Below are 27,094 nucleotides of genomic sequence, written 5' to 3'. Positions count from 1 at the left end.
CATGACTTACTTACAAACCGGTATTCGATCAGCGTGGCACAGAAATACGCTGCACGGGCAGGAAGAGCAACCGGTGAGCTCCCAGTGACACACATTCGTGCGACTCTTAGCGCGCGCTCGTCGTCGTCGTCTACGGACAAGGAACGGACGCCGAGAACGATGAAATTGAAATCTCCATTATCGCGCTCTCGACGCATCCTTCCGGACGAGATCCTTTTCTCTGTTGCGCGTCGCGCATATGGAAAAGGAATCTCAATTCGCGCAATCAAATGAGGATCAGACGAGAACCGTTACGGTTCAGAAATGATATTTCTGTCACCGCGATCGGAAACATTCGTCTGAACATTCGGCTGTTCGAACTTTAGGGCTCTGTTCAAAATAGTAACTGTAACTGTTTCCGTTGAGCCTTCGGCCTTCAGCATCAAGCGGTAAGATGTAACGTGATTTCTGACAACGGGTGCTTTCCGCGCTACCAAAAGTTAATAATACTTAGATCTTAGGAATTGCGACGTCTGGTTGCGCCGGAAACGGTTTCTTCGCTAGAAATTAGAATACAGTGGTCGGAGCAAAAGACTAATAGCTTATTATGCCTATTGTAGATCCTGTCTTAAACTACCCGGTCGAATTCAACGGTAAAGTTCACGAGGCCTAGAATTGTAACGCGCGCGTGTATGCAGAACTAGAATACAAAACAAATTATGTATCCAATGAGAGGATCTATTCTACTCTTTCTACGTATATTTCATATATCATGTATTATCTAATGTTCTAAATGTATTGATACAATAATATTGACAATTATATATTAGTTGCTTTCCAAAATACTGTAAAATAATATGTAAGTTTAATCATTACCAAAAAATAATATGTAAGTTAAGTAAAAATAGTATGTAATCATTTTATGACAAAGGAAATATTACTTTTTTTTGTTTTTTTTTTTTATATTAGCATATATTATATAAATAATATTTTATTTTCTCCATCCAATATCTCTGTAAATAGTTCATAAAATTATTCCTATATTTCGGTTATTAAAACCGTCACCTATGGCGTGGTGGTCCAAATGTTGAAACTCGGCTGAGGTAACAATTGACTCAGCACAAGCTGACTTTCTATTCCTACAAACTGATTTTCGCCTGGTACCAGAAAATCAGGTATCAAATCGCCGCACGGATCAGATGCCGGATTATTTCTGTGTACCAATGAGAAGTATGCCGTTTCAATTTCTTGCGTTGAATTACCAAAAGGTGGAGTTGCGATATCGCTCATACTGATACCATTACCGTCCATTAACGTAATGAGAGCGTTGAAATGAAAGTACGAACAACGAGAAGTAAAAGGACTTAAAACGGATTCGGCGACGTTGCGCCATTATTATAACCACAGGCCGTTTAATCGCGAGGGGAGTTTAATCCGAGGTTCGGATTAAATCGAATTTCCGATTCGGCCACGATTCGGATCATTCTCGATCACGCTTCCCTCCGACATCCCCCGGACATTTTCACGCCCACGATCACGCTCACGGCGCGATAGACCACCTGTCTCACCTCGTGCGTGTCATTGACCGTGAATGTTCGTGCAACGCCGTAAACGCGATCCGCCGATAAAAGGCGGCGCTCATAGCAGCCTGTACAATCTATCCTCGTAACACTGATGTCGCAATGTACAACCAATCGCAGATACCTCCGAACTGTCAGGTGCGCGGATGCCTTCAACGGCTCGGCAATCCGGAACTGAGTAGAAAATCTTAATACGGAGTAATGCCCAATTAGGCGAAGTTACGCCCAGTTGGCTGCGTCGGAAGAAACAAACAACGAGAGGGGTGAAGGAAAACTGGCCGACTGACCGCGTGGAACAGCCGTCGTAAGTGGACAAAGAGGTGCTCCGTAGCGAATACCTGTGCGTGTATGTGTGTGTGAAAGGAGGAAAGAAAGAGAGGGATGAATCGGAACGAGCGATAGGCGGGAAAAGTGAAATAGCCAAGGAAACACGTGTCGCAACAGTAGGTGAAACTGCAGTCGGTTTCTCGAGACGGGAGATGGGATCGCGCGCGCGCGTGATGCACGCGTGCGACGAGCACACCGGTGTGCACGACCTGCGCGTGCAAGTACTTTAAACGCTCTCGTTCGTACGTTAAAGTACGCGAGAGCGAGCATGGTGGCAGCCGAGGTACGTCCCGCTCAATGCGTCATTCAAATCACCGCTATGTGCCTCCGTATATTTTGCAACGCGAATTTATTATTGTCGGTCATTCTCCCGTACGGTTCTGAAGCAACCGTCGGCCTCGCGAAGTCAAGTCGTTTGTTTTCGACGGACAGCCGGATAACGACAGCCAGGACAGAGGGAGGGAGAATGTTAGCGGTTTATTATGTAAAGTACCGCGGCGGCTTGATAATTCGCGTGTCAATGAGAGAGCGCGATGCGCGAAACGCCGATGATAAATAGACGAGAGCGTAAATTGTGAAACGGCGCGCCGTGGCCTGCCTCGCGTGCCCGATTACAGCGAAAATTCTTAAGATACGGCCCGAGTGCAGAAATATCGAAGAAATAAAGGGTGTTTATATTCGATGGATACACACATACATATCAATAATCATGTTTATTTATACTAATATACACATGTTTCTGCGCTGAACGAAAAAAAACTTTTCTCTTCGAATGAGGAAATGTAAATTTTCTTCAATTCGTACACAGAGAAAGAAACATGCTGGAATCGAAGGGACATAATCACCTGTTTTCCGCCTCTTAAGTCGAGTGATATTTTTATGAATTTAAATATATTTTACGCGTGCAATAAATACTTGCTTAAACACAATAATACCTTGGTTTATAAATCATTTGCTGAATGTGCATCGAGAGAGATTATAGTTATTTTCGGTGCCAACCGTAATCTTTTTATAGTTTCGACCGCAGAAATAGTAGTAATAACACGCACGTAAGGTCGTTACATTTTCAGTTCCGCGCTGTGAATCTCGAAATTGAGGAAAGTGTGTGGTCGCATCGTTGTTACGTTTTCGACCGTGTCAGTCGTTACGCGGGAAATTCGGGAGATTTGCGGGAGGAAACAAATAGCGTTTACATCAGAATGCGGGGAATACGTGGATCTTTCACGCGATTTACGCGTGACGATTTATCCGTGACAGACGTGGTCGTGCGAACGCGTTGAATTTTGTGCCAATGTGATCACAATTTGCTCACTTAACAGCCTCTCGCGTTTGATTCGTACGTACGGCGGATACCGGAGCTATCGGTTCCATTTGACTGCGATTCCGGCAGCGTGTACTTGAGATAACCGTTCGTACCTCGCGTTTAATATCGCGATCTGTGAGATGCAAATCGGGAAAATGGCGAATTCAATCGAAAAAATGTACGACTGCGTAGGAGAGGAGAGGGGGGTCTCGAAAGAATAAGTTTATAAAGATAAATTACGTGGAATCACGTTGGCAAGTAGACAGATAGATTCCGAGACGATAACGTCGAGGGACCGGTTGACTACGTCCTAAAATGAAAAATGTTACTCAACCTGCGTCTGGCTTAACGACGCTGCACCGGCCGGTCTTCCAAGCGCACGAGCCATAATACAATTGTCGTAATGCTCCTGGCTTTGCGAAAGTTCGCGCGATTTTACGATTTTCGTAAGCCACGGCCTCTACTTCTGCCGAACGATACTGGAAACCTCTAACGGTCAGCTGTCACGAAAAAGTCCGAGTTCTCGTGCGAACGTAGGCGTTACTCGACGACTTGTCGAGTGGCGCGTGATATTTTTTAATTCGACGGTCGATGGGTGTCTCAATAAGGCGTATGATAAAGAAAAAAAGGGAGAGAGAAACGCGATAAATAAATGCGTCCGCGAAACCACATGTATGTCTAACGACTTCAATCGCGTTTAATTGTGTGATGCAAATGATAGGTTTTTTCGTCCCTCTTTTTCTTGCGACTCTTGCGGTATACCGATATTTTTTACACGATTGTCGAGTAATTACTCACGCAATTAAGCAGTCGCGGGTCTCGACGTGGAAACGACGGACGGTTATTAATTATTAACGTGTTCGACGCTTATTTCCCGAGAGCTCGCCGTCCGATGCCGAATTTTCGTAATGGGACACGCGCAAAGCTGTATCTTTAGAGAATGTCCGATACGGTCGTTTAACTCCACGCTCGAAGCGCGCAAGGTAGAATCGCACGCGGTTTGCAAGGTTACACGAGAGTTGCGTCGCTAATACACGGCAAGAAGAGGACGCGTTGCGACACACATACAGCGCAATCATGAAGAAAATACACAATACTTAGAGAGACTGAGGATGCGACGGCGGTAGCGGACTGAAACGCGACACTATTACAGTTACAATTGACAAGGAAGTTGTAATCCGCTGCTAATCTCCCGCGGGCAAAAAGACGTCACGATAACTTGTCCCTCCGCTGAAACATGCGAGAAACATTGCGAAAGAAAAAAAAGAATGATACGCCGAAGCTAAACCGTATCCTTTCGCAATAATATCGCTACAACAGCCACGATTTTGCCCCTTAAAGGGCCGGTTCCACTTCTCTCCATGATTAAATCACCAACAGAGCCAATGGAAATATAAATCTTCTGGATGAAACTTGTATTTGATTATTGGCAAATAAACTTTGGAATTTTGTGGGAAAAGGTATCGAATTAATTTGCGCACAAATATGTCATATGTTCTCGCTGATATCGTGAATTCATCGAGAACATCGTTTACCTTTCATGATCGATTCGTCCGCGAGAAAAGCGGGCGAAGACCAATGAGAAATTCGCGATGGCGCCTCCTCACTGCTTGGGAACTTCGTTGCGCACATATTTCTAAGACACTCGATAGCGTCCTTTAATGCGAGATCGCTCGAGCGTGGTGGAATCGCGATCGGCTGGCTGCTCGTTACTCAAATCTCTACTGTAATCACGCCGTTCGCCTTTTCTTCTCCTTTTTTTCGGCCTCCGCGCTTTTACTTTCCAGTGATAAGTCCCCGGCGTGCGGTCGGTCAGCCATCCGCCGTTTACGCCGGCAACACTTCCACTTGGTTCCGCCGTGGAAAGTCGTGCGTGGTGCGCTGCATCGGCTTGCGGCGTAATAGCTCTAACAACACTAATAATCAGACGGGGCCGAATACACGTACGTCGGAATACAAGCATGGAAAGTGTGCCGGCAGCGGCGGAAATCAGATTTAATCGTTGAGGAAACGGGATTATTAAATTGTTCCTCCGTGATGGCGCCGGCCGATGGAAAAGTTTGCGCGGGGGAAATATCGACTCCGATGCTGCGGAACGACGTGTCGAAAGAAGTTAGGGAGGAAGAATAAATGCATCCCGATTAATACACGATCGGATGGGCAATCGAGTCGCATTTTTCTACCCCTTAATTCTCGCTATATCGTCGTGCTATTAATTAAAGGGTTAATTTATTCTATGCAAGAAAACATTGAAATTTTCACCTCGTCCTTTTGAAAAATTCTCAAGGGACAATAAAAGAAGACAATTAAATAAAAGTAAATTAAGGAAGAACGAAAGAATCAAATTAAAGAAGAATAAATTGTGAAACATGTCAATCTGTTTAGGCTGTTCAAAGGGAAAAACTCGAATGCTCGGTTTGGCCCTCGAGCCGATGCCGTGTCCTTCGCGAATTTGTTTCCTCGGATTTGGCGAGAATTCTACGAGGATCGCGACACCAAACTCGGAAGCTACAAGCGTGAGAGTAACATTTCAAAACCAAACCTGGTTTGAATCGGTGACGCTAGGATCAAGTCACAGCTCGATCGAAAAGTAGATGAAAGGGATACGTGCACAAAGAGGAGCCATGTCCGTGTATCCTCTCCCTTCCCTTCCGACTGAGCCTCGTCTTGTTTCCAGCGTTACTGCTTCCAATGGTCGTCCTGACAATATACCGAAGATTAAGGAGTTCTCCGTCTTATCCAAGTCCGACCATCCGACTCCGAGATTTGCATGATAGATCGTGTTAGATCGTCAGACTATGGATTTCGACGACGAAATATGTGAAGGCCCAACAGAGCGATGCTGTTTAAGTAGAACAGCTTGCTTGTGAAAGAATCGCGCTCTCTCCTCGCGCGGTCTCCAAGGCGATACAGAGTAGAGTGACGCGTACGAACCGGCCGATCGGTTCGTTGCATCAAACTAATTCGTCGTCGCTCTTGGTACCGGTAGGAAAAAGAGAGAAAAAAAAAGAATAAAAAAGATAGGCCGGACAAGATCAATACGTGTCACCGCTAAATGATCGTGATCGTGCTTTTTCAGCGGTGTAACATTGCCATTGAGCAAGTAGCAATGGGAGCCTGTAATTACAGGCTGCGAAAATGAACGGGCCCTTGCCGTCTTTCCTCTCTCTTTTCTCTGCCTTTTTTTTCTTCTCCTCTCTCGTTACAACCGCATTGGATCGGTCCGGATATCAGTGTCGGATCAGCTCGCACGCAGATCCAACGAAGGAATGTGGATTTCAGCAATCAGTAAATCACGCGTCTTGTGTTGCAAGAGAACACCGCTCAATTAGAGCCTCGCTATTTAAGCGGCGATATAAAAAGGGGAGAGAGTTTCTGATGGATTATGATGGATCGCTTTATTTTCGCGGATTCGTACGCGAGAAAACTTGTTAATTTATTGTTCCCGAGTCGAAATTTTACCCTTACTTTAAGTAAGGTAATTATCCAATTTAGTTTTGCGTCAAGCCTGCAAAGGTTTTCTATTTTATCCTTCGATGCTACAAACGGAGAAGTTGTCGCCGTTTTCTCCACTTGAAGAACTTCATTTTAACTAAAATTAACTAAAACTAAAATTTAGACTCTTCAGATCTCAACTCCTATTTGTATAACTAAAGGAGCGCTTATTGTCGCGCGCGCAACGCAACTCCGTGAAATTCTAATCGCATACGCGCGATGCGTGCGAGATACTCTCATCTCCGCTGTATTTATATATATTTATCTTGGAAACGCGAGAATATGTTACCATCGTGCGTAGATCATAACTCTTACATAAATTAATCTCGGCTTTCAGGTGATATTCCGATGAACGCCAGCGCGTCGTTGACGGCCGACAGGATGTCCAACATCTACAACAATTCCGTCGTGCGGGTTTACCACCATTTGTTCCACGATTTATCCGGTAAGCTCGCGTTACGCGAGACTAATTGCTTCCGAGGATGATTTTGATGATTGGTTTATAAGAATGATGCGCAGGGCGCTTCATATAATTACGTGCTTGTTCGCAGTAATACGGCGCGCTGGACAAAATTCGAACCAGCTGGTGCTCATGGATACCGTAATAATTTCGATCCCGTAATTTCCGATAATAACGCGACACATATTGATTTTATTCGTCCGGTCCCTCCTCGTGCGGGATGTGTCTCTTGTTCCGCGTCTTGGAAAAACGCCGACCGTGTATTGTTTTCCACGGAAATCCTTTCTAAAGTTAAAATTACAGCATAGTAAAAGAGAAAAAAGACATTCTGATACTGCCGAACGCGATATTTTTCTACTTCTTCTTCGCGGACTTTTACAACAACAGTTTTTATCTCATCATTCGATAAAATGTGTAATTTCGCTGCATTGCCGCAAATAATTTCCAAATACTTGCGAGAAGAATCTATAAGTATTTTTATTCAATTAAGTATTTAATACTTGATTAAGAAAAAATGATATTATGCTCTCTCTTCTCTTCTCCCATTTACATTTTGTACAATATCTTTGTTAATAATCCAAATTTCTAGAGCCATGTAACACTACTTTCTCTTTTAATCTTAATTAAGTATTTTTACTGAATAATTAAAAGTACGAGTCATTATTAATAGTAACGAACATATTATACAAATGATACTCTTTTGTGAGATGATTTAAGGTGAAGATGATTTTGTCGGGAGAGAAAAAGCACGAGAGTTAATTCCGACTCAAGCCGATAGAGAATAAAAAATTCGAGCACCGAGCCGGGCGTGTACAAAGAGGTTGGCTATCAGACTCAACGCAGCCGCCGTTAGTTTCATTGTGTACAAATTCCTTTCAGATCCCCGGACGAGGGACTGGTTTCTCATATCGTCGCCCGTACCTGGCGCTAGCATTTTAATAGGCTATCTCTACTTCATTCTGTCATGGGGCCCGAGACATATGGAACACCGAAAGCCGTACCAACTGAAAAACATTCTGGTGCTCTACAACTTCCTTCAGGTTCTCATCAGTACGTGGCTCTTTTGGGAGGGCTTGGACGGCGCATGGTTGAAAAATTACAACTGGAAGTGCGAGCCGGTGGACTTCTCGTACTCACCGGATGCTCTGAGAGTACGTAAACGCACCCCGAACGTACCGCCGACTCGCAATTGATCTCCACGATTAGATAGAATTTACGACTTCCCGTTACTAACGATCTTTCAACTGTAATTGAAGAAAAATTATTACATGTCACTTGTCTTACGCGTGCTCGCTAATTTGGACGGAGGGAGAGAGAGGGGGAGCCGAGCGGGAAACACACGTCGTGTTGTGTACTCGAAAATAAATTACTTCTCGAGCGGATATTCCAGGTCGCGCGAGGAGTTTACTTCTATTTTCTGGCGAAACTTACGGAGCTGCTCGACACGGTGTTCTTCGTGCTGCGCAAGAAGGAAAGGCAAATCACGTTTCTCCATCTGTACCATCACACGGTGATGCCAATGGTGTCGTGGGGCGCTACGAAATATTATCCCGGAGGCCACGGTATCTTCATAGGTGCGTAAGAGAGAAAAGGAAAAAGGAGAAGACAGTCACGGCGTGTCACGAGTCGCTCTTTACTTCATTCCTCACGTTATTCGCGCATCACCGTCATATCGCAACGCGTTCGCGCGATGACTCGGATTGCATCTATCCTAGCAGGAATTGAACCTCATGGGTGTCCAGCCGCGAAGTAATAAATTTCTAACGTCGCTAGCTGGCTAGTAATATAACGCTCGCTCCTCCTAGTGACTGACTAGATAATGGATAGATTAATAAGTTAGCTGTTGGTTGCTTCGTGTTTAACAACCGAAAACTTACGGGAGATTGTCTACAAAATCTCAAGATGAAACGAGTTGGTTTGTTGTTGCTCGGTGTGATCAACCAGTAATGAGCTAGTAACGAGCCGGAGAATTTGATCTAGCCTATGTTAGCTACCAGTGTTTTTATTCCGGCTGACTAAATATATTTCTATTTCTGGGTACTTGCAGGAATCATCAATAGTTTCGTGCACATCATCATGTACTCTTATTATCTACTGGCGGCCTTACTACCTCAGTATCAGCAATACCTTTGGTGGAAGAAGTACATCACCACTCTGCAAATGGTATTGAAATGAGCGAATCGACACCGGGGATGCCGGGGGTGAAATCTCTCTCTTCCCGTAAGCGGATACTGAAAAATGAATTTGGCAAGATCTACTACTTAACAATGGACGAGCAAACCGCGTTTTAGAAAGGAACAAAGTTCCTAGTTCTCAAGAAATTGCTTCCTTTTCCAAAACGCATTCTGTCCGTCCATCGTCGGGTAGATCCGAGCGAACTCATTTTTCAGGCGAAGAGGGCCGATTTCCTTGGCCGTGCACGGTGCACGAGATTTTCACCGTAGTTCGCGGATTCCCGGGGCGAATGAACGTCTGCGAGATTTCGGCTCGGCCGAACCGAGCGAGTTAAAAATATCCGCAGAAGAACGGGAACGGCAGAAAACGGGACGGCCTCGATTCCCGAGCGCTATTTCGTATCTCCGTGAATTTTTATCGAGCCGTGAATTTTTATCGAGAACTTTCGATACGACGTGGCTTCTCTCGGAAAGTTCGCTTCAATCGCTTCCTCGATACACGCTACGTCGTTACGTTCATTTTCACCCTAATTCGATCGGTCAATTGGCGTGGGTGAATATCCGCAGGGAGAACGTACTAAACGCGGCGATCTTCGCTTGTCCGACAGGGTCAATTCTGCCTGGCCTTTCTGCATAACCTACAGCTATTGTTCTACGACTGCGAGTATCCGAAATGGTCGCTGCTTTTGGTACTGCCGAACGCGATATTCTTCTACTTCCTCTTCGCGGATTTTTATAACAACGCTTACACCACTAAGAAGGAACACGGCGCCTCGCCGATTCAAGACACGGCCAAAGCGAGTGACATCGCGGAGAAAGTAAGCAACAACGGGATATCGAACGGAAAAAGGAAAAGTGACTAATGGGGGACGACCGAGAAAGGAGACGCAATCGCGAATGAAAGGCCTCACGGCCGTTATCGTTGCCAACACCGAATCGTATCGTCAGTTTTCATCCAGTTTCTCATCCCGATCGAACAGCAGACCAGAAGTACGAAAACGAACGTCCGGTACTGGGGTCAACGCGCACGAAGAGTTAACAGGAAGCGGGGGAGAAAAAAGAAAACAAAAAGAAAGAAAATAATCCAAGAGACCATTAGGCGTTCGCGAAGAGCGAACGTATGTTTGTTCACTCCGTGCTTCCCAGTTTTATATAAGAATGTCGACGATCCGCTCGTTGTGCGTCTTCGCGAACGACAGCGAAATCACGTCCGAGAGGAGTGGCGAGCCAGTATCGATGATTGACGCGCGATTAGCGCGCACAGGATGTCCAAGCTTGCTCATTTTCCATCACCTGTAAATCGACAGTTCGAAATAACGCGCGTTATTACTTTACACACGCACGGAAGGAGAGTCTCAGTTTCCGCGACTGAATGGGGACCGGATAATAACTCGGTGAACGATGAAATGAAAGCCCAGTGACGAGAAATAACATCTCCGTTACTACGACTGAGAACCCTCGTGTAAACATTCAGCTGCGTTAACCCTTTTAGTGCCGAGCAAAAGTATCGTACCTATGCGAAGAATACCGAGCCAATTTGACGAATTTACTAAGGTTTGGGAAAAAGTTCATGAAAGCCAAACTAAAAATGATATTGACAAAATTCAAAAAGCAGCATATTACGAAATAAAGAAAGAATAAAGTAAGTAAGTGAGTATTTCAATATTTGTTGAAAATCATACGAATAACGTCAATATAAAACATGATGAAAAACATAGAAACAAGTTTCTCTTCTACAAACAACATTTGCACATAAGAATAATCATCGTTTGATCACAGTTTTACGTAGATCACATAGTATGAAGTATGAGTATTACATTTCCAATTATTTTTAACAAAATAACTAATATCGGTACTGAGAACGAAACTGTCCCGCGTCGAGTTTCTACCTTATCGCTCCGACGTATACAGACCCTCGGCACCAACCAGCATGGAATATAACAAAAAGTTAAACCCGAAAACAATTTTTTAAATTCTTTTGCAATGAAATTAGACCGTTTATAACGTTTTATAAATTTATTTTGAGATAGAGCTTTCTCGCGATGCGAATAGTAAGGCGCCCTCGGATACGCGACGATATATCGTCGTTGGCGCTAAAAGGGTTAAGACTCAGTTGGGCATTTAGCAGAAACCTGTCGTAGGAACGTCTTTCCGTCCCTACAATTGAATCTTCTGGTCCCCGAGCGAAAAGTTCAGTTACACCGATCAGGGATCGTTTCTTCCGTGCGGAAAATTACCGGTTGCCGCGTGTACACTTGGATCTTAATGCGGCCTTCAGATCGAACGATACGTCGGCGCGAATCACGTGCATCGCAAGACGCGCGGATTTCTCCGCCGAAAGCTGCTTCCATACCGTGTACACGCGGCTCACCTTCTCGTTTCATCATATCTTCGCGATACGATCGAAACGACATTCCGCCTTATTTATAATCTTATCCCCGTCTCTGTCGCATATACATCGTAATCTCTATTATCTCTCACATCGCGAGGAAGCATACAATAAATATAATTATCTATACCTGTAATAATATTTATGAAGAGGCGTCTCTCACACATACGCACATAATGGCGGTTTTGACCACGCTACGTGAAGATCGCGCTTCCGGTGCTTAAAATGCGCAGCGTGCGCGTCGCTCCGTAGAAACCTCGGCGCTTTCGGCTCGAGATCGTCTTCACGAGCAGTCGCACACGAGAAGAGCATCCGAACTGCTCCCACGACGGCTCGTTTTTAGATCGATCGAAACACCTTTTCGTATCCAATCAGCCATCATTTAACCTTTCGACTGCGGACGGCGCTTATAAGCGCTCATCGTGTACGAGGAGTGCCTGTAAACCTTATTAGGTACTCTATTACTGTTTTTTCACCGATATAAAACACTGAGAACGTAAAACATGATATCATTTGGTACGATTCATAATTAACGACTAATTCATAAATACTGCTGCGGGGCTCGGTTGTACTCGGTGCACGTCCCGCTTCCGGGTGACCTGCGATCCGAAAGTTACCAGCGGTACGATCCACGTGCGCACGCGATTATGTGAGCTCGATAGACCGTAGCGATTTTTAACTCAAATCGCGCAGAATATGAACAGTAGCGAATGTAACAACGTAACTGCCAACACTTTCACGTCGAAGCTTCGACTTGAAGGTGGATCAAAACTCTGTTTCGCATTGAACTTGCGTCGCAAGCGACAGCGTGTTTCGCGATCGATCAATCTAGATAACACGTGGCCTAAATATACGGTAATTTTCACGGTAATTGCTTAACGCGTAAACCGCGTACCGATCGCCTTCTGTCGATGCTGAAGAAAGATATATATAGAAAGAGAGTGGAAGAGAGAGAGAGAGAGAGGAGGGAGCATAAAATCTTTCTTCACTTTACGATCTCTTTTTGCGGTCTTTTATCGCCGATGCAAGAATTGCTCGAGGTGCGCGATTAATGTATAATCAATCAAAAAGCATATTAAAGTTACACGTTGTGTACAAGAAGAACAAAGTGTGAGAACGTCTTTAAGCGATCACGTCGATTTTCAATAACGAGTTTACACGTCAAATGTGTTCGTGATGAGTCAATAATCAAATCTTACGTCAGATAATCGTAGGTATCTCTAAAGAGGAGAAATAATTAATTACATTTTCCAACGAAACGTTATACCACTGCGATAATAATATAGGCATGTGATACTAACGACGATTGTAGAAATCTTAATTTTATTAATTAATCAAACAGTCGTGTGAGAGACAGACAGACAGACAGAGAGAGAGAGAGAGAGAGAGAGAAGAATGATCTATTAAAGTATCGTTACTTTTCGGTATAACTAATAATTCGTTTCGAGTGAGATCATATGTGATATTTGATTACACGGCGCGAGAAAATTCGCGATTATCCTGAAAACTGAGAGCCGCTTACGTGTTACTCGTTTAGCATTCGCGTTTCGTTTTGTGACTCGACCTCTCTTAGCTCGAGACCGACGTGCGTTCGCTTTTTTTGCGTGGTGCTGGATTTTGCCTAAATTTCGATTAGATTAGTTAAGTCCAAAGAATATGGCTTTAAATTGGCATTTTTGCGCCAATTACTAGGTGTATATTGTGGTAACATCATGACTTCTCCTACTTACTTTTCTTTTCTCTTCTTTTCTCCTTCTTCTTGTTTTTCTTTTTCTTCCTTGCCCATATATCTCTTCCGGTTTAGCTTTTACATTAAAATAGAAAACGATAAGGCACACGTAGCTTCTAAGATTTTTTATGCTCTGTGTACTTTAGTGATACCATAACGGAGCTTCTAATGTAAATAAAGTGTCGGCTGCACCGCGTTTGGTCTCATCATTTTAAGACGGTCTTCCAAGCGATTTGTTGTATCGAACAGTTACGATTTTATTTTATATCGATCGATCGAGCGGACGACTTCGCAATTTCGAATGGATAGATAATCTTACAACCACACCCGTGTGTATCATACAATATACGTGTGTAATTTGTTGTAGAATAAAAGTATACATCGCCGTATGATCTTAATTGTTCAACCTTTTGATCGTCGATTTTACTCTTAACATCACTTGTGCGACATCTTTCCGATGAATACATCTCGTATTTCACAGCGATATACGAGGGCGGTCCGATAAGTACTTAGCCTACTCAAATTTCTGCCCGGCGAGTGACTTTTTCAAGTTTGGAAACAAAAAAATGTTGCACGGGGCCAAATCTGGAGAATAATGTGGATGGGACAGCAGTTCGTAGTCCAATTCGACCAATTTGGCCGAATGAGGAGGTCATCGCCGCCACGGAGGCCTACTTTGCAGACTTCGAGAAAACGTATTTTTCAGATGGGTTAAAGAAGTTGGAGCATCGCTGGGTCAAGTGTATCGAGCTAAAAGGAGACTATGTTGAGAAATAAATCGCCACTTTTCCAAAATTTTCGTTTTTCTTTTGTAGGCTAAGTACTTATCGGACTGCTCTCGTATGTGTCGGATATTCGGCGACTATTCGGCTTAGATTCCACCTCTGACGAAACGTTCAACATAGACGATTCGATTCGAGGCCTTTCGGATGAACATGAAATCAGGTGATCGCAGCTTCAACTTTTTCTCTTTTTTTATTTATAGAATATTTATAAATAGATAATAGTACATATTACTTAGCATACTTAACACACTATGCACCCGTACGTCGTCTATTCGTTTAATTGCAGTACCCTTGACAGATTTTGATTCTGGCGTTATTAGACACAAGGTTGTCGGCACCGATCAGTATCGTAGGAATCGTCGGATAAGGTTTCGCGCTATTCAGTCTTGTCACGAGGATAACGAATGGTCCGTTGAAAGATGAGAGAAGAGAACTTCAAGCATCCTGAGTGACTTCAATTGGGTCGAAGAGAACGACAAGCGTAGAGTAAAAAGTGTTCATCTCCGACTGTGTACTGGACGCTTTAACAATATGGCATTGAATACAAGACTGTGCAACACAATAGAGAACCGAGAAAAGAGTAACTACCGTTAGAAAAGCTAACTAACTCAGATGTTTTCTTTCGAGGAAGAACGCGGCGCGTTCAGCTCGACCTAGCAGATTTTAACGAGTGACGGTTGGTTTATTACCCGTCTGCTCTAACCGGGTGCTCATTTTTTTACGTATCGTGGCACACTTCCGATCTCGAGCAATTAGACTTTGACTTTGCGCTCATCCTGATTCCTCTCCCGCTCCGATTCTCCCTCCCCCCCCTTCGTTCTTTCGGATCAAGAAATCCGTTGCCGATTTATACTACGATATGCGTTAATTACAACATCGAGGCCGGGATCGGAGAGGATTCGAGAACTTGAGCGCGAAAACAAAAATTCCGCTGTGATCGCGTACTGAATTAAACGTACATATCACAATTACCGTTGATATCTCGGTAATTTTGTTAAAAACGACCGATGGGTACAAATAAATAAAACAAAGTAGCCTCCGTATGGTTTTCACGAAGGATAATTAAATATACAAAATAATTAAAATTATAGTACGATTATTGATTATGAACACAATAATCGGTTACACAGAAAACGCTAATAACAGAATGACAATCCTAATGAGCAAATTCAATTGTCAAAAAAAAGTTCGAGGAACATGTACACGTAAATAGAATGGATACGGAATTAAGGAATGGAAATTTAAAAATGTCGCACGTTCTATAAATTTGAGGAAACTATCGTTCACATGTAAATGTGGATATGTGCATAAATCTTTCACGTCACTTCACACCATAAAAACGGATGACTCATTTGAAAGATTATCGTCAATTGCGGTTATTTCATTATTTGGTTCTCCTCGTCAATTTATGTCCTCGTCGTTAAAAAATTCAATATAAATAGAAACAGCTAAACTTGTTCATATTCATTCTCTCTTCGTACGATCAATTCCCTTTATTGGATCTTTTTCGCTTTGTATGTTTTTCGGTAAAAATCACTGAACAGATAGATGAAAATTACTATGTTTGTTATGAAGAAATAAGTTAAAGCCTTCGGCATTTGACAGTCCATAGCCAGAGTTAGCATCAGGTAGGTCATCATCATCCCAAACTGCAACTGAAATTTGATAGAATTTCCGAGTCGAAATTTTGATTCTACATTAACTCTGCAAATTTTGAATTTGAAGAGCCAGTGGAGACTTTAAAAACCAATATCATAAAGATTATTGTTCCTTGATATTACGAATAGATTAGTTACTATCGTTCATTTCATTATTATTGTTAGTGAAATTTCAAGAATCTATTAGGAATCTCAAGAATGGCTGCAGATGTTATAAGTATTTTTATAAAATATGTATTCAAAATTTTATTTAATATTCGATTGCGTATGAGTGTGTGTGTCAATATTCTACCTGCATTTAAAATTTTATTTTTATTTTTAATCTTTATTTTTAATTTTTCAATAAACTCTATTAAATGGAATATATTTCAATGGCAAATAATATATATAAAATAAATATTAAATAATTGAAATGTTTAAATATTGGATAAATAAAGCAACACAAATTTTCTTCTTTTAAAGTTTGTTCATCATTTTTGATCGACATTAGAAATTTCGATGGAATTCGGAGATTCAGAAGAACGAAAGTTACGTGTCTAAAAGTACTGTGTAGCATTAAAAATGTAAATTTGTATTCGATGCAACTTACCAGGGACCCGGACCGGAAACAAAACCGAAAACCGTATGAAAACCGGTATTTCTGTCGGACCGAAATCGTAAACCGTGCTAAAATTTTATAAAGCCTACAGAACCGAAATCGGAATTGTTACATTTTTTTCGGTTTGCGGTTCTTTTCAGTTCACTATTTCGGTTCTTATTCTACAATTTTAAATAATCTTTTTTTTCATTTCATAATAAAATTCTAGTTCTCGAAAAAGCAGAACATAGATCTAACTAATCAGTTATCGTGACAAATAGAACATAAATTTTAAGCATACGATATTGAACAGATGAGGGTTAACAAAAGAAGTAATATATTACAATTTTGGAATAAATAGAAAAACAATCATCCTGAATTGTACAATTTATTCTAACGGAATATGTATGTTCTGAGAAAGTTCAGAGAATATCGAGATGTTTTCCGAATATTCTCCGAATTTACATAATTTATATATTCCGTTAGGAAGATTTTACAGATAAGGAAGATAATATTATATACCCAAAATAGTTAAGAGCAGAAGATGAAAGTAGTGAAAAAACGCCATCTATATCGAAGAAGTGATATTATTTTTTATGATATATTATTGTATACGTTATATATATATAATTTATGTCAATACAAATTTCAGTAAGGAGACAAGTTTAAAGAACCGGAACCGAAAAAATCCGAAATTTAAACGGTTTATCGGTACTTTCATTGTCCAGAAAACCGAAACCGAAACCTGAACCTCTATTAAATATTTTAAGTGAACCAGAATAAAAACCAGACCGATATTTTTATTCGGTCCGAGTCCCATTTACTAAAATATATGACCTAAGAAACATTATTAGATGTATAAATTAGCATTTGCTGGATTTAAATTAGATTCTAAGGCTGATATTCATAGTCGTAAAATTATTTAATTTTAATTTATATCATATTTGTAAAGAATATTAATAAATTGTAATGAAATTCGGATATTAATTTGCATTTATAAACCGTTTTTAATAATAATATTTATAATATATAAATTCAGCTTTGTGAATTTTAATAATCATGCTATCAATCAAAGTTATAAATATGGATTAATATCCACTTTTATAACTGTTATTCGGTCTATTTTTATAACTGTTATTCGATCTACTTAGATTAATATTTCTTCTAGTACAAGATAAATACAAAGGTGACGAGTAATGAGATTCATGAAACAATAATGATTTGTCAAGCGATGATAAACTACGAATTACCAACGTCGGAAATTGCAAATTATAAATTATAATTATAGTTTTTATACTTTCTAAGTGTACTTCTCTCAAATATCCATTAAAACTAGAAGCATCCTGTATAATAAATAATTTGAAACACATGGAAATATACAACGTATCGCTGCAACGTATTGCTACCCACATCTAGATACATCCTGCTTTCTTCGTTTTGATTTCTTGATCCAGTATCTTGGCTGAATACCGCCTTTAACACGGCATATGTGTATTGGTGCGTTATATTTTCCACTGAGTGATAAAAGTATCTCAGCTTTTGAAGTATTTAATTGGGCTTTCACCGGCTGGACGCAGCTGCGGCGATACGTCATATATCTCCAGATGTTTCGAATCATTTATTACGTAGGATATTTCCGACCAGGACGTTTGACGAACTCGCTGAGAATAAGAGATACCTGAAGTCGAAATTTAGAAAGTTTTATCCACTTCTATTTAATCTCATTATTGTCCCGAATATAAATTTACACCTCTATCAGCACGCAGTATTATCGGACGCACAATTGTTAATATAATTTGCTTTTATAACTTCTTTCTCTTCAGCCCTTTTAAATCTTTTCAATATACAGAAATTTTCACAATGTCAAGAAAAAAAATATAAACCCGAACAGAATATTTTAAAATAGGATAATATTCTTTATAATGTTATATCTTGAGATTCTCCTTTAGTCTTTCAAGTTAGACAAAATTTGCAGGATCAATGCAAAATCAAAATTTCGACTCGAGAGAGTTTTACTTAAAAAAAAACGGTCTTGCAGGCCTAGCGAAGATTATCTAGATACGAGAAATTAGCTAAGATGAATAAATGACTAGAAAATATTTCAATATTACATATGTACATATGTTATACCTAATCAATATAGATGAGAGAGAATTTGTATCTGAATTATTTGTCTAATTTAGCATAAAAGTCTCTGTGGAGTTCATTCAGACTAAGACCAGTCACACTTCTTATAAAAAATTAATAACAAGATCTAAATTTTCCTCTACATATTGCTAGAAAGCTGCTGCTATAAATTATACGTGCCACAGACAATTTTCTAACAAATACAAAAAACAGCGATACATTTTACGACGTTTAAAATTCTAGCTGAATCAGTAAAACATTTCCATGGGTGCTTCATCAACGATTTCAAGTTTTTTTTCAATGTAACGATGATCTTAAGATTAGCGAATATCGAGAAATTAATTCGGAATTAACACACATATCGCATTGCTGCGTTGTCAGTTTAATTGACTATGTACCGAAAGATAATTACCAGCTGAATCCAGGTCATGTATTTCTTCCACCAAAGATATTTCCTGTATTTAGAACCGAGTGCCGCGATGAGATAATAACTATACATAAAAATGTGGACTATGGAATTCAGGGCACCCACGACGACACCTTGTTGACCGGGTAGTATCTTTAAGTAGCACCACGAGAAAACGGCCGTTATAGTATGATGATAAACGTGAAGGAAAGTCACTTGATTTTGCTTCTTTCTTAAGACGAAGAATACCTTTAAAAAGTGAAAAAAATTACGTTATCTCAAAAATATTCTGCACGAAATTTTTCCCTTTCGCATTATGAATTTTATCAGTCATATAAATCGCTCTTAGATGTACAGGATGTTAAATTTCAAATGTAACAGGCCGAATATCTGGAAAACTAAATGAAATGTCGAGGTCCGGTTTTTTTAGGTTACATTGTTTGGAGAGAGGCACATTTTTATTGAAAGGATTTGACTTTGGGTGGAAGCGTCAAGGTGAGATGAAAGTCAGATTTATTTTTTTAATGGAAATCTAATTTTTTAAACACCTACGTTTATAATCTTTCTCACGGCGGATTTAACGACTCAAAAAAGAAAAAAATCTACTTTAACGAAGCAAAGAAGAAATAAATGCCTTTGATTCGAATTTTATTAATAGATGTTTAAATAAAAAAAAAATAAATTAATAAATCTTTAAATAAAAAAAGTAAATTTGAGAAAAATAAAGTTTTCTAACCATTTGGATTTGTTAATACAGATTTAATAGTATTCATTTATTGGTGCAATCGGGACTGATGCAAGGAATTGCTAAACACTTTTCCGATGGCCGAGTTAGCAAAACATTGTCCTTAATTGTTCGTTTAAGTATGGACGATTGCAGTAATTTTGTATTAATTAAGTAACGAAACAATTGTATCAGTTAAACATTATGGAAGCATCTCATCGTTGACTTCTAACATTTTCATAAGCGTTGAATGTTTTATTTATTAATTAATTAGTCAATTTTACTAAAGTGAACATTTACGTGTCACTTACCGTGTCCAAGAGTTCAACTATCTTCGCAACAAAATACCACCATGCGCCCAGCGATAACTATCAGACCAAAACACGGGTGCGATTGTGTTAAAAAATATAGTTACAATTTGACAATAACAATTACCTTGTGTGAAAATTAAGGAAAATAACGCTCACCTTTTCGTGTAGAACTTTGTTCCTTTGGTACGATTTGTTCTGTATATAACAACCTTGAAAAGTTAGCGCGTCTTCCAAATCGACTTCCAGTGCCTGAAATCGATTCGTATTTTACGTGAACTGTCTGTCGACAAATGTTATGTGTGAGGAATAACGTTTACGTCAACTTTATTCCTTTGATCTCAAACATACACAATTAATAAACAATTAATAAACTTAATTAAACCCTCGATCACTCTTAGATCATTAATAGTTCGTCAAACGTGCGTTGTGGAATCTTAAAATTTCATATTCATCACAACAAATTTGTTTAATTTTATTTCAAGACACTAAATACTAATGCTTCTTTTATTTCAAGATATTAAATATCAATAAGTTATATCGCGTATGCAGACGCAAATAAATTCAGACTCACCAGTGTTGTCAACCAAATACTGAAGAGCACTTGGAACCCATTGTACAATATTAAAATAGTATTCATTTGAAAAGCTGGCCTTTTCTCCATCATTTTTGGCCCGGCTTTTAGAACAAAAATCAAGTATGTCCCCATGATACACAGCAATGGACCAGGAGACCCCATTAAAGGCCACGTATCCACTTTAGGATCTATAATAGAATATAATTAGTGGAGAAATTATCATAATAGATTTAACTAATTATTAATTTACTCCTTTTCGGCATTTGATTTGATCAGTAGGAAAAGTTGTAGAATGCGCGCGTTTATCCACATACAAACACGTAACAATTTTCTCTGCACATTCGAGGGACGATTAATTACTGTAATGGTTTGCGCGCTCGTTGAGATATTTTATAATATACGGCAAATAGAATAATAAAATATAGACGAATACTTCTCGTATACATTTGTCGAAACTTATAAAAATAACTTGTTACAATCTTAAAAGTGATATACGTGTATCGTGTGAAACAATTGTTACGCACATAGGATTGTTCAGAATTTTAAATAAAGTGTCTCAAAACGTTCCGGATGAAAAGTTTTTAGTTGTGACCCCCTACTGGTTATGAAATTTATTTGACAGACAACGTTTTTCTCGCACGCGTTTTTAAGTTTTAAAGAAAATACTTTACCTTATCAACATACTATATTTAACTTGATAAGTGAAGCTTTTGGAACTGTTAAGAATCATGCGATGTAAATTATGAGAATAATCGCGCTTCGCTAAATTGTTACCATGATAATGCGCCACAAATTACAATGAAAAAGTATACCTATCGCGTGCGCGTGTACGAGCGAGGATATGTAAAAGGAGATAATATGTTTTCCTGATAATTCCTCGTACAGCAAATAGGATATTTTTTTTTTCTTATGATGTTAGGAGTTACCTTTAAAATCTAGAATTTCATTATAATTGCTGATTACGAGCTTTATGAAATTAGCCATGCTGGCGGCGGTTACGTTCACGTCGCAGAAATCTGAAATATAAAGCGAGTGTGTTCTTTTGAAATTGTCACGCATCATTAACGCGCGGGATTTACAAAAGCTGGTCGTGAACATGATTCGTGAGGAACGAATTACTCTTGCGTGTTTTTCACGTATTTTTATCAGGCTGCGTTCGAAAACTTCACCCGGATGCACCCGTGGAGACTCACGCCGCTCGAATGATACCAAGGTGGTAATGCCGATTCGGAAACTCAGTTGGATACAGCCCGAGAGAAAAATTTTCCACCCTAAAATTTCAGGGTGGATTCGGGTAACTCGTTGCATCTGACGGGAATTTTTTAAAAGGGTTTCCATTTATAGACTCGGTCTGACGCGATATCATTCAAAATGTGCTTCGAAATGCGCTGACGGCACAGATTTATAGTTATAGTTCACGTTACATGAATTATACATATTTAATTCATTAATACATTTTAGAATGCTCTCACAGTGATATCAAATCGAATCAACGAGGAAACGGTATTAATTTGCGACACGATAAAATCGGTAAAATTAATTCATGGAAGACGTAAATTATATAGCAAGGAAAATAAACGACCGATTTGATATTCTTTTGACATGACGAGTGAGTGACAACTGTAATTCACGTAGTCTACCGTTCGAAAATTATTTTTACTCGAGGTCTGCTCTATCTCTCACCACCGCTCACCTTGCTCTGACTTTGGGAGTAGAGTTTCCGAACGCAGCCTTAAACGTAGTCTACTTTATTAGACACTTCTTTCGCCTTGGTGCTTCTGGCGCGGGTGTGAAACTCTTAAAATGAATAATAGTGTCCCGATATATAAATTAGGAGCTGTATAATAGGAGCAGGGGAAGAATTTCAGCACCGGTCACATGCGCATAAAAAAACCAACTCATTTGCACGGAAAAAGAACTCAGTTCCTGCAAGAGAATAGGGACGAAAACTCAACGACAAGAAGTGTTATTTCCGTTACTGCGATTGAGAGTAATCCCACACGAAAATAAATTCCGTTGGTGCGAATGGATTTCTCGTTATTTCGGGACCAGACGGTCACCGGAAAATTCGGATGTAGGGACATTCCCGTAGAAGGTTTCTACTCGGTCAATTATATTCAGTCGCCTCTCAATCGAGCTCTAATGCATGCTGAACATTCACACGAGTGTTCTCAGCCGCGGTAACAAAGATGTCACTTTCAGTCGGCGAGTTTTCATTCCTTGCCACCGAGTTTTCATCTAGCCGCTATTCCCTTTGCAGGAACTGAGCTCTTCTTTCCGTGTACGAACATTCAGCTGCGTTAAAACACAAGATTGAGACAATTAAGAACAATTGGCTGAGTAGAGGCCTCCTGCGAGAATCCTTCTGTCCCCACAATAGAATTTTCGCCTGGTCCCCAGGCAACGGAAAATTCATTTACACCAACGGAATTGTTTTTTTTTCCCCGTAACTGAATTTTCCGTTGTTCGGTAAGAACACGGAGGACCAAACGGGAAACTCGGTCGTAGGAACAGGAAACCGGAATTCTTGCGGGAATTTTCTCCTCATTTAATCGTCCCCGCTTATCTCCCTAACCGAGTCTCGATACAGCTGGAATATTTCGGCGAATATTCTCGGTCGCGGTAAATCGGAGATATCGTTTCGTCGAATCTCCACCGAGTTAATTCTACTCGATCATACGAACTGAGATCCTCCTGTTCGCGTAAGAAGAAGTTTGGAGTTTCTCGCGAATCGCGGTTATATACTTACTTATTCTCGAGCGAGCGATGAGAGTGTTGGGAAAAATTGGTCATTCACCGACGCGAACTTAGCAGGACCGCACTGTGTGTGTGTGTGTATCGAAATGTAGGCGCGAAAGTATCGGTGAACCTCGGTGGCACCCCGGTATCCGGTTATCCGTGTCTCGTCGATGAGAAGAGAGACGCGGCGTACCAAAAACTGACCGTCCTCTGCTGCGTGCCCACCGAGAGGACCACTGTCCTGCAAATGCGTCTTCGATCCCCACCGCACGTTCTGTCGAACTCGACTTCCGACGTTCCCAATATTGCAGTCGGTACCGAGGCGAGGTATCCAAAGGTGAGGCGCGCGGAGAGGGTGCGGATAGGCGAGTAAGTGAATAAGAATGTGGTCTTTAATCAAACGGCCCGTTCCGATTGGGCTGATGCCTCGGAGGGATAGAAAAGTGAGGAAGAAAAAGGGATCGAGAAAAGGAGAAAGGGTACGCCTGGGGCCTGCGTGACGCGCACGAGAGAGAAAAAAGGAGAGACGACGGCAAGGTGGGAACGGTGGAAGAGAGAAGTAGAAGAGTACACGTCGAAGGAAAGGAGAACGGTGAATGAATTCCAGAGGATGACCGTAAAAAGTGTATGTCGCGTGAGTTAAACGGATAACGCTTTACGCTGCTTTTATACCAAGTGATAAGATGTCAATTAAAAGGGGCGAGTGTGGTTACGTCAATGATAACAACTAACCATGACTTCGACGAAATTATCTGAAAATTGTCTGCTAATTGTCCCGCTGATAAAATATTTTTTCTATGTCCAACGGCTTATGACAATGGCGTATGATTTAATTCGATTTTAGCGGCCTCGCTTGACAACTTTTCTGATTTACGATTTGCAGTGTATTAATACTCGATTAACATGTTATTGCGTGGTTTTTTACCCCATTTTGTATCTCCGACGGAGACTTGCTCGTAATATGTAACTTGTTCGACGTAATCAGAATGTTCCACAGGACAGACATTAAAACGATTTTGCTTTCGGCTTGGAAAGAAAGTATCGCGATACCGTGTCTCTCGTTCCCTCGTCGTTTCTGCTTTACGTAGTAAAGTAAATTGTTAGTGACTCTTAGGTAAATATGGACGGATGAGATAAGTAAATTCAGTATCTGACGATTCTGTTCAAAGAAAACTGTTCAAGGAAAACCTATTTAAACGATAAAGATCAGAAATGATCGCCCGAACAATGGACACTTTTTAAATGTACAAAGTTAAGTAATGAACGTACGCTAAAACGTTTAAATTATGTAAAATATATAATCGATCATTATTGTGTAAAAATATTTTACTAAAAGTAAAACTCTTTTCGTATTTTACTAAAAGTAAAACTATTTTATTAAAGGTAAAACTATTTTACTAAAAGTAAAATTCCCTTCGACACAATACATAAACAATTACTTCGGTAAACGAAGAGTTAATGTCGAGACTACAGAGCTGCGGGTTTTCCCGCGGAATCTCCTCGCTTTTCCGAATAAAATATTTTATTCAAATGTTTGACGCAGCATGTAAATTTGAGCGGAACAAGCAAGAAGCGTACGGTAAGATAAGCGCGTTTGAGATGTAAAGACATGGGTGATGCCGTAACTTATTTGTAATAACATCGAGATTTTCCTGTAAATTTATGCAAGTTACTTTTAACGAATTAATATACAAAAAGAACTTTTTACAATTGTCTAATAAATATTAAATACGTCGTGCAGGGAAAATTATTTTTACGTGTGATCTCTCTCTCTCTCTCTCTCTCTATTTCTCTCGTTCTCTGTATGTTACTTATTGTTCTCAAATAGTTAAGTCTGAAAATCGTTCCTTTAAATTTATATTTTTATTAATTCTTGTGTAATTTCCTCACGTCTATTATATGTATGCGCTAATGCATCATTAGGAGTGCTGCAAAATTGGAAACAAAAGTTACCTGTATTAAAAGAGAACAGAGGAAAAGAAGAAGGATGAGATTGAAATGTTTGGTGTCGGGTCGTTTCCTGTTTGACCGGAATAAACGAGCCAAGTATTGGCGTAAACGTGTGGAGAAAGTATATTCAAGATGTAACGAGGCACATATGAGCGCTTTGACACAATAATTTTCAGAAATACCTTTGTATATCAGATTCCATTCGTTTTCTGATTCACAGACCTTTTTGTATCTATTTATATCGAGCGTCCATCTATAGAAAGATATAATCTTTCGCACTTCAACAGAATTTCAACGTTCGCGTAAAATTTCCGATAACAAACCGATGTGCCTCGGTACGTCAAATTCGGCTCGAACATGATCCATCCGAATGCAGTAGCATCGTCGAAACTTACAGCGGTAGCGTTGTAATTCAGTTTATGAAAATCACCTCACGTTCGATCGCTTGCAAAGCTTCCAAATCCAACTACTTGACAACCAGCGGACGTTTTTATCGAGGAACGACCGACTTCAAATTAAACGAGGAATTTCACTATGCCGGGAGACGCAATACCGGCGATTGCTAAGTACGGCAAAAGTGCGCATGTGCTTCGCCGATTCGTGTATCGACAATATGCATCGGGTTGATGCTTTCCTAATATGTATTTAGAACAAGATTTCAGGGGCTGTTCTTAACACAAATTTTTTCTGCTGTGAAGAAACAATTAATATATGGCAGGAACTTTTGCATCGATTCGATATATAGCCACCGCCGCTGTCGCTCTAGTTCGCAAACAATCGCACATGCTAGATCGGTATCTAATTAACCCACTTGAAAGGAAAACTACGTCAACGGTATCACCATTGCTCAACGATTGCAGAGAATTGCGGTTTGCAGTGAGGTGATCTGTGCCGCGACGTTCAGTTGCGAGGATCAATATATCATCGTGAATGAGGATCTTCCACGCGGAGGCGTTTAATTCCTTGATGGTCATAGAGGAAGACTGAAAATACGGCCGATGACACCGTTAGATGTAAGGTGTCTTGAAACGCTCCACTCCTTTAACTCCGAGCTGATCACTTGAGAATACCACCGGCCGGACGTCCAACGGTGGCGGTGATTTTACGGCTGCATAGCGAGTCGCGGAATCTCTCCGCGATAGATCGTAGGTACCTCCTCGAGATGAAGGCGATGGTTGAATAAATGACATAATTGCGCGATCGCGAATCTTTATTTTGTACTTTTTATAAGAAATAACACGAATAATAATGCAACTAGAGATTTTCCCTGTAATTATGATGATATAATGATGGTAAAAGGAGAATGTAGGAAGTAGGAAAGTATACCGGTAGAAATAGTAGAATATTATTATTGCGTGATCGCTTTGTAACTTAATTATTATTAGTCGTAACGCAAATTTTTAGAGATCGATACGCCGCCGAACGCGACATTGGAAAGTCATTTAGGGGCGTCGTAACTTCGAATGAGACGGTTACGAGACTATTGTACAGATTAATGAGTCAATTTGAAAAAAATCTCTCCCCGTGGAATACACGTTTCGTTTTATATCGACGTGTTTCTGTCTTGAAAAATGCTTTATTCGTGTCAACACTCAGTTTCAATGGCCGAGGACTTTTGAAACACATGGTGGAAGTATAGACTTCGGTAGACGAGTGAAGTATAATTTTCACCCCGCGCAAATGAATCGTAAGTCGTCGCCTCGATGAAGAAAGTCCGGTGTTTCGAGCCTCTCTATAGTTACCGGCGATATCCCGGTTAATGCGGATGTGTAACGTGTTGTTTAATAACGGGAGAAACGGTCGTAAA

The 27,094-nt window shown here is 40.4% G+C and overlaps 2 protein-coding genes across 2 annotated transcripts in view; one reads left to right on the top strand and one right to left on the bottom strand.

The window, feature by feature from the left end:
- Positions 1-13,857, top strand: part of LOC106746447 (elongation of very long chain fatty acids protein AAEL008004) — a 72,924-nt gene extending 59,067 nt beyond the window's left edge. The window contains exons 2-6 of the mRNA XM_014623051.1: positions 7,022-7,129; positions 8,024-8,295; positions 8,535-8,718; positions 9,192-9,307; positions 9,927-13,857. Coding sequence (XP_014478537.1) covers positions 7,033-7,129; positions 8,024-8,295; positions 8,535-8,718; positions 9,192-9,307; positions 9,927-10,181 — 924 coding nt within the window. The 5' untranslated portion in view covers positions 7,022-7,032 and the 3' untranslated portion in view covers positions 10,182-13,857. The remainder of the gene's footprint in view (positions 1-7,021; positions 7,130-8,023; positions 8,296-8,534; positions 8,719-9,191; positions 9,308-9,926) is intronic.
- A 1,628-nt stretch (positions 13,858-15,485) lies between these two features.
- LOC106746445 (elongation of very long chain fatty acids protein AAEL008004) lies at positions 15,486-24,465 on the bottom strand. Its single transcript, XM_014623049.1, has 7 exons — positions 23,348-24,465; positions 21,525-21,614; positions 20,596-20,786; positions 20,181-20,273; positions 20,025-20,081; positions 18,996-19,238; positions 15,486-15,876 (listed from the first exon to the last, which is right to left on the bottom strand). The coding sequence occupies exons 2-7, from the start codon at positions 21,580-21,582 to the stop codon at positions 15,715-15,717; spliced, it is 804 nt and encodes a 267-aa protein (XP_014478535.1). The 5' UTR covers positions 21,583-21,614; positions 23,348-24,465; the 3' UTR covers positions 15,486-15,714.
- Positions 24,466-27,094: the final 2,629 nt, after the last annotated feature.

This window comes from Dinoponera quadriceps, unplaced genomic scaffold, assembly GCF_001313825.1.
Source record: "Dinoponera quadriceps isolate SergipeBrazil2010 unplaced genomic scaffold, ASM131382v1 scaffold1960, whole genome shotgun sequence".
Taxonomy (NCBI): Eukaryota; Metazoa; Arthropoda; class Insecta; order Hymenoptera; family Formicidae; genus Dinoponera; species Dinoponera quadriceps.
Note: the sequence above shows the minus strand (reverse complement) of the source record. Positions and strands in the feature narration are given on the sequence as shown.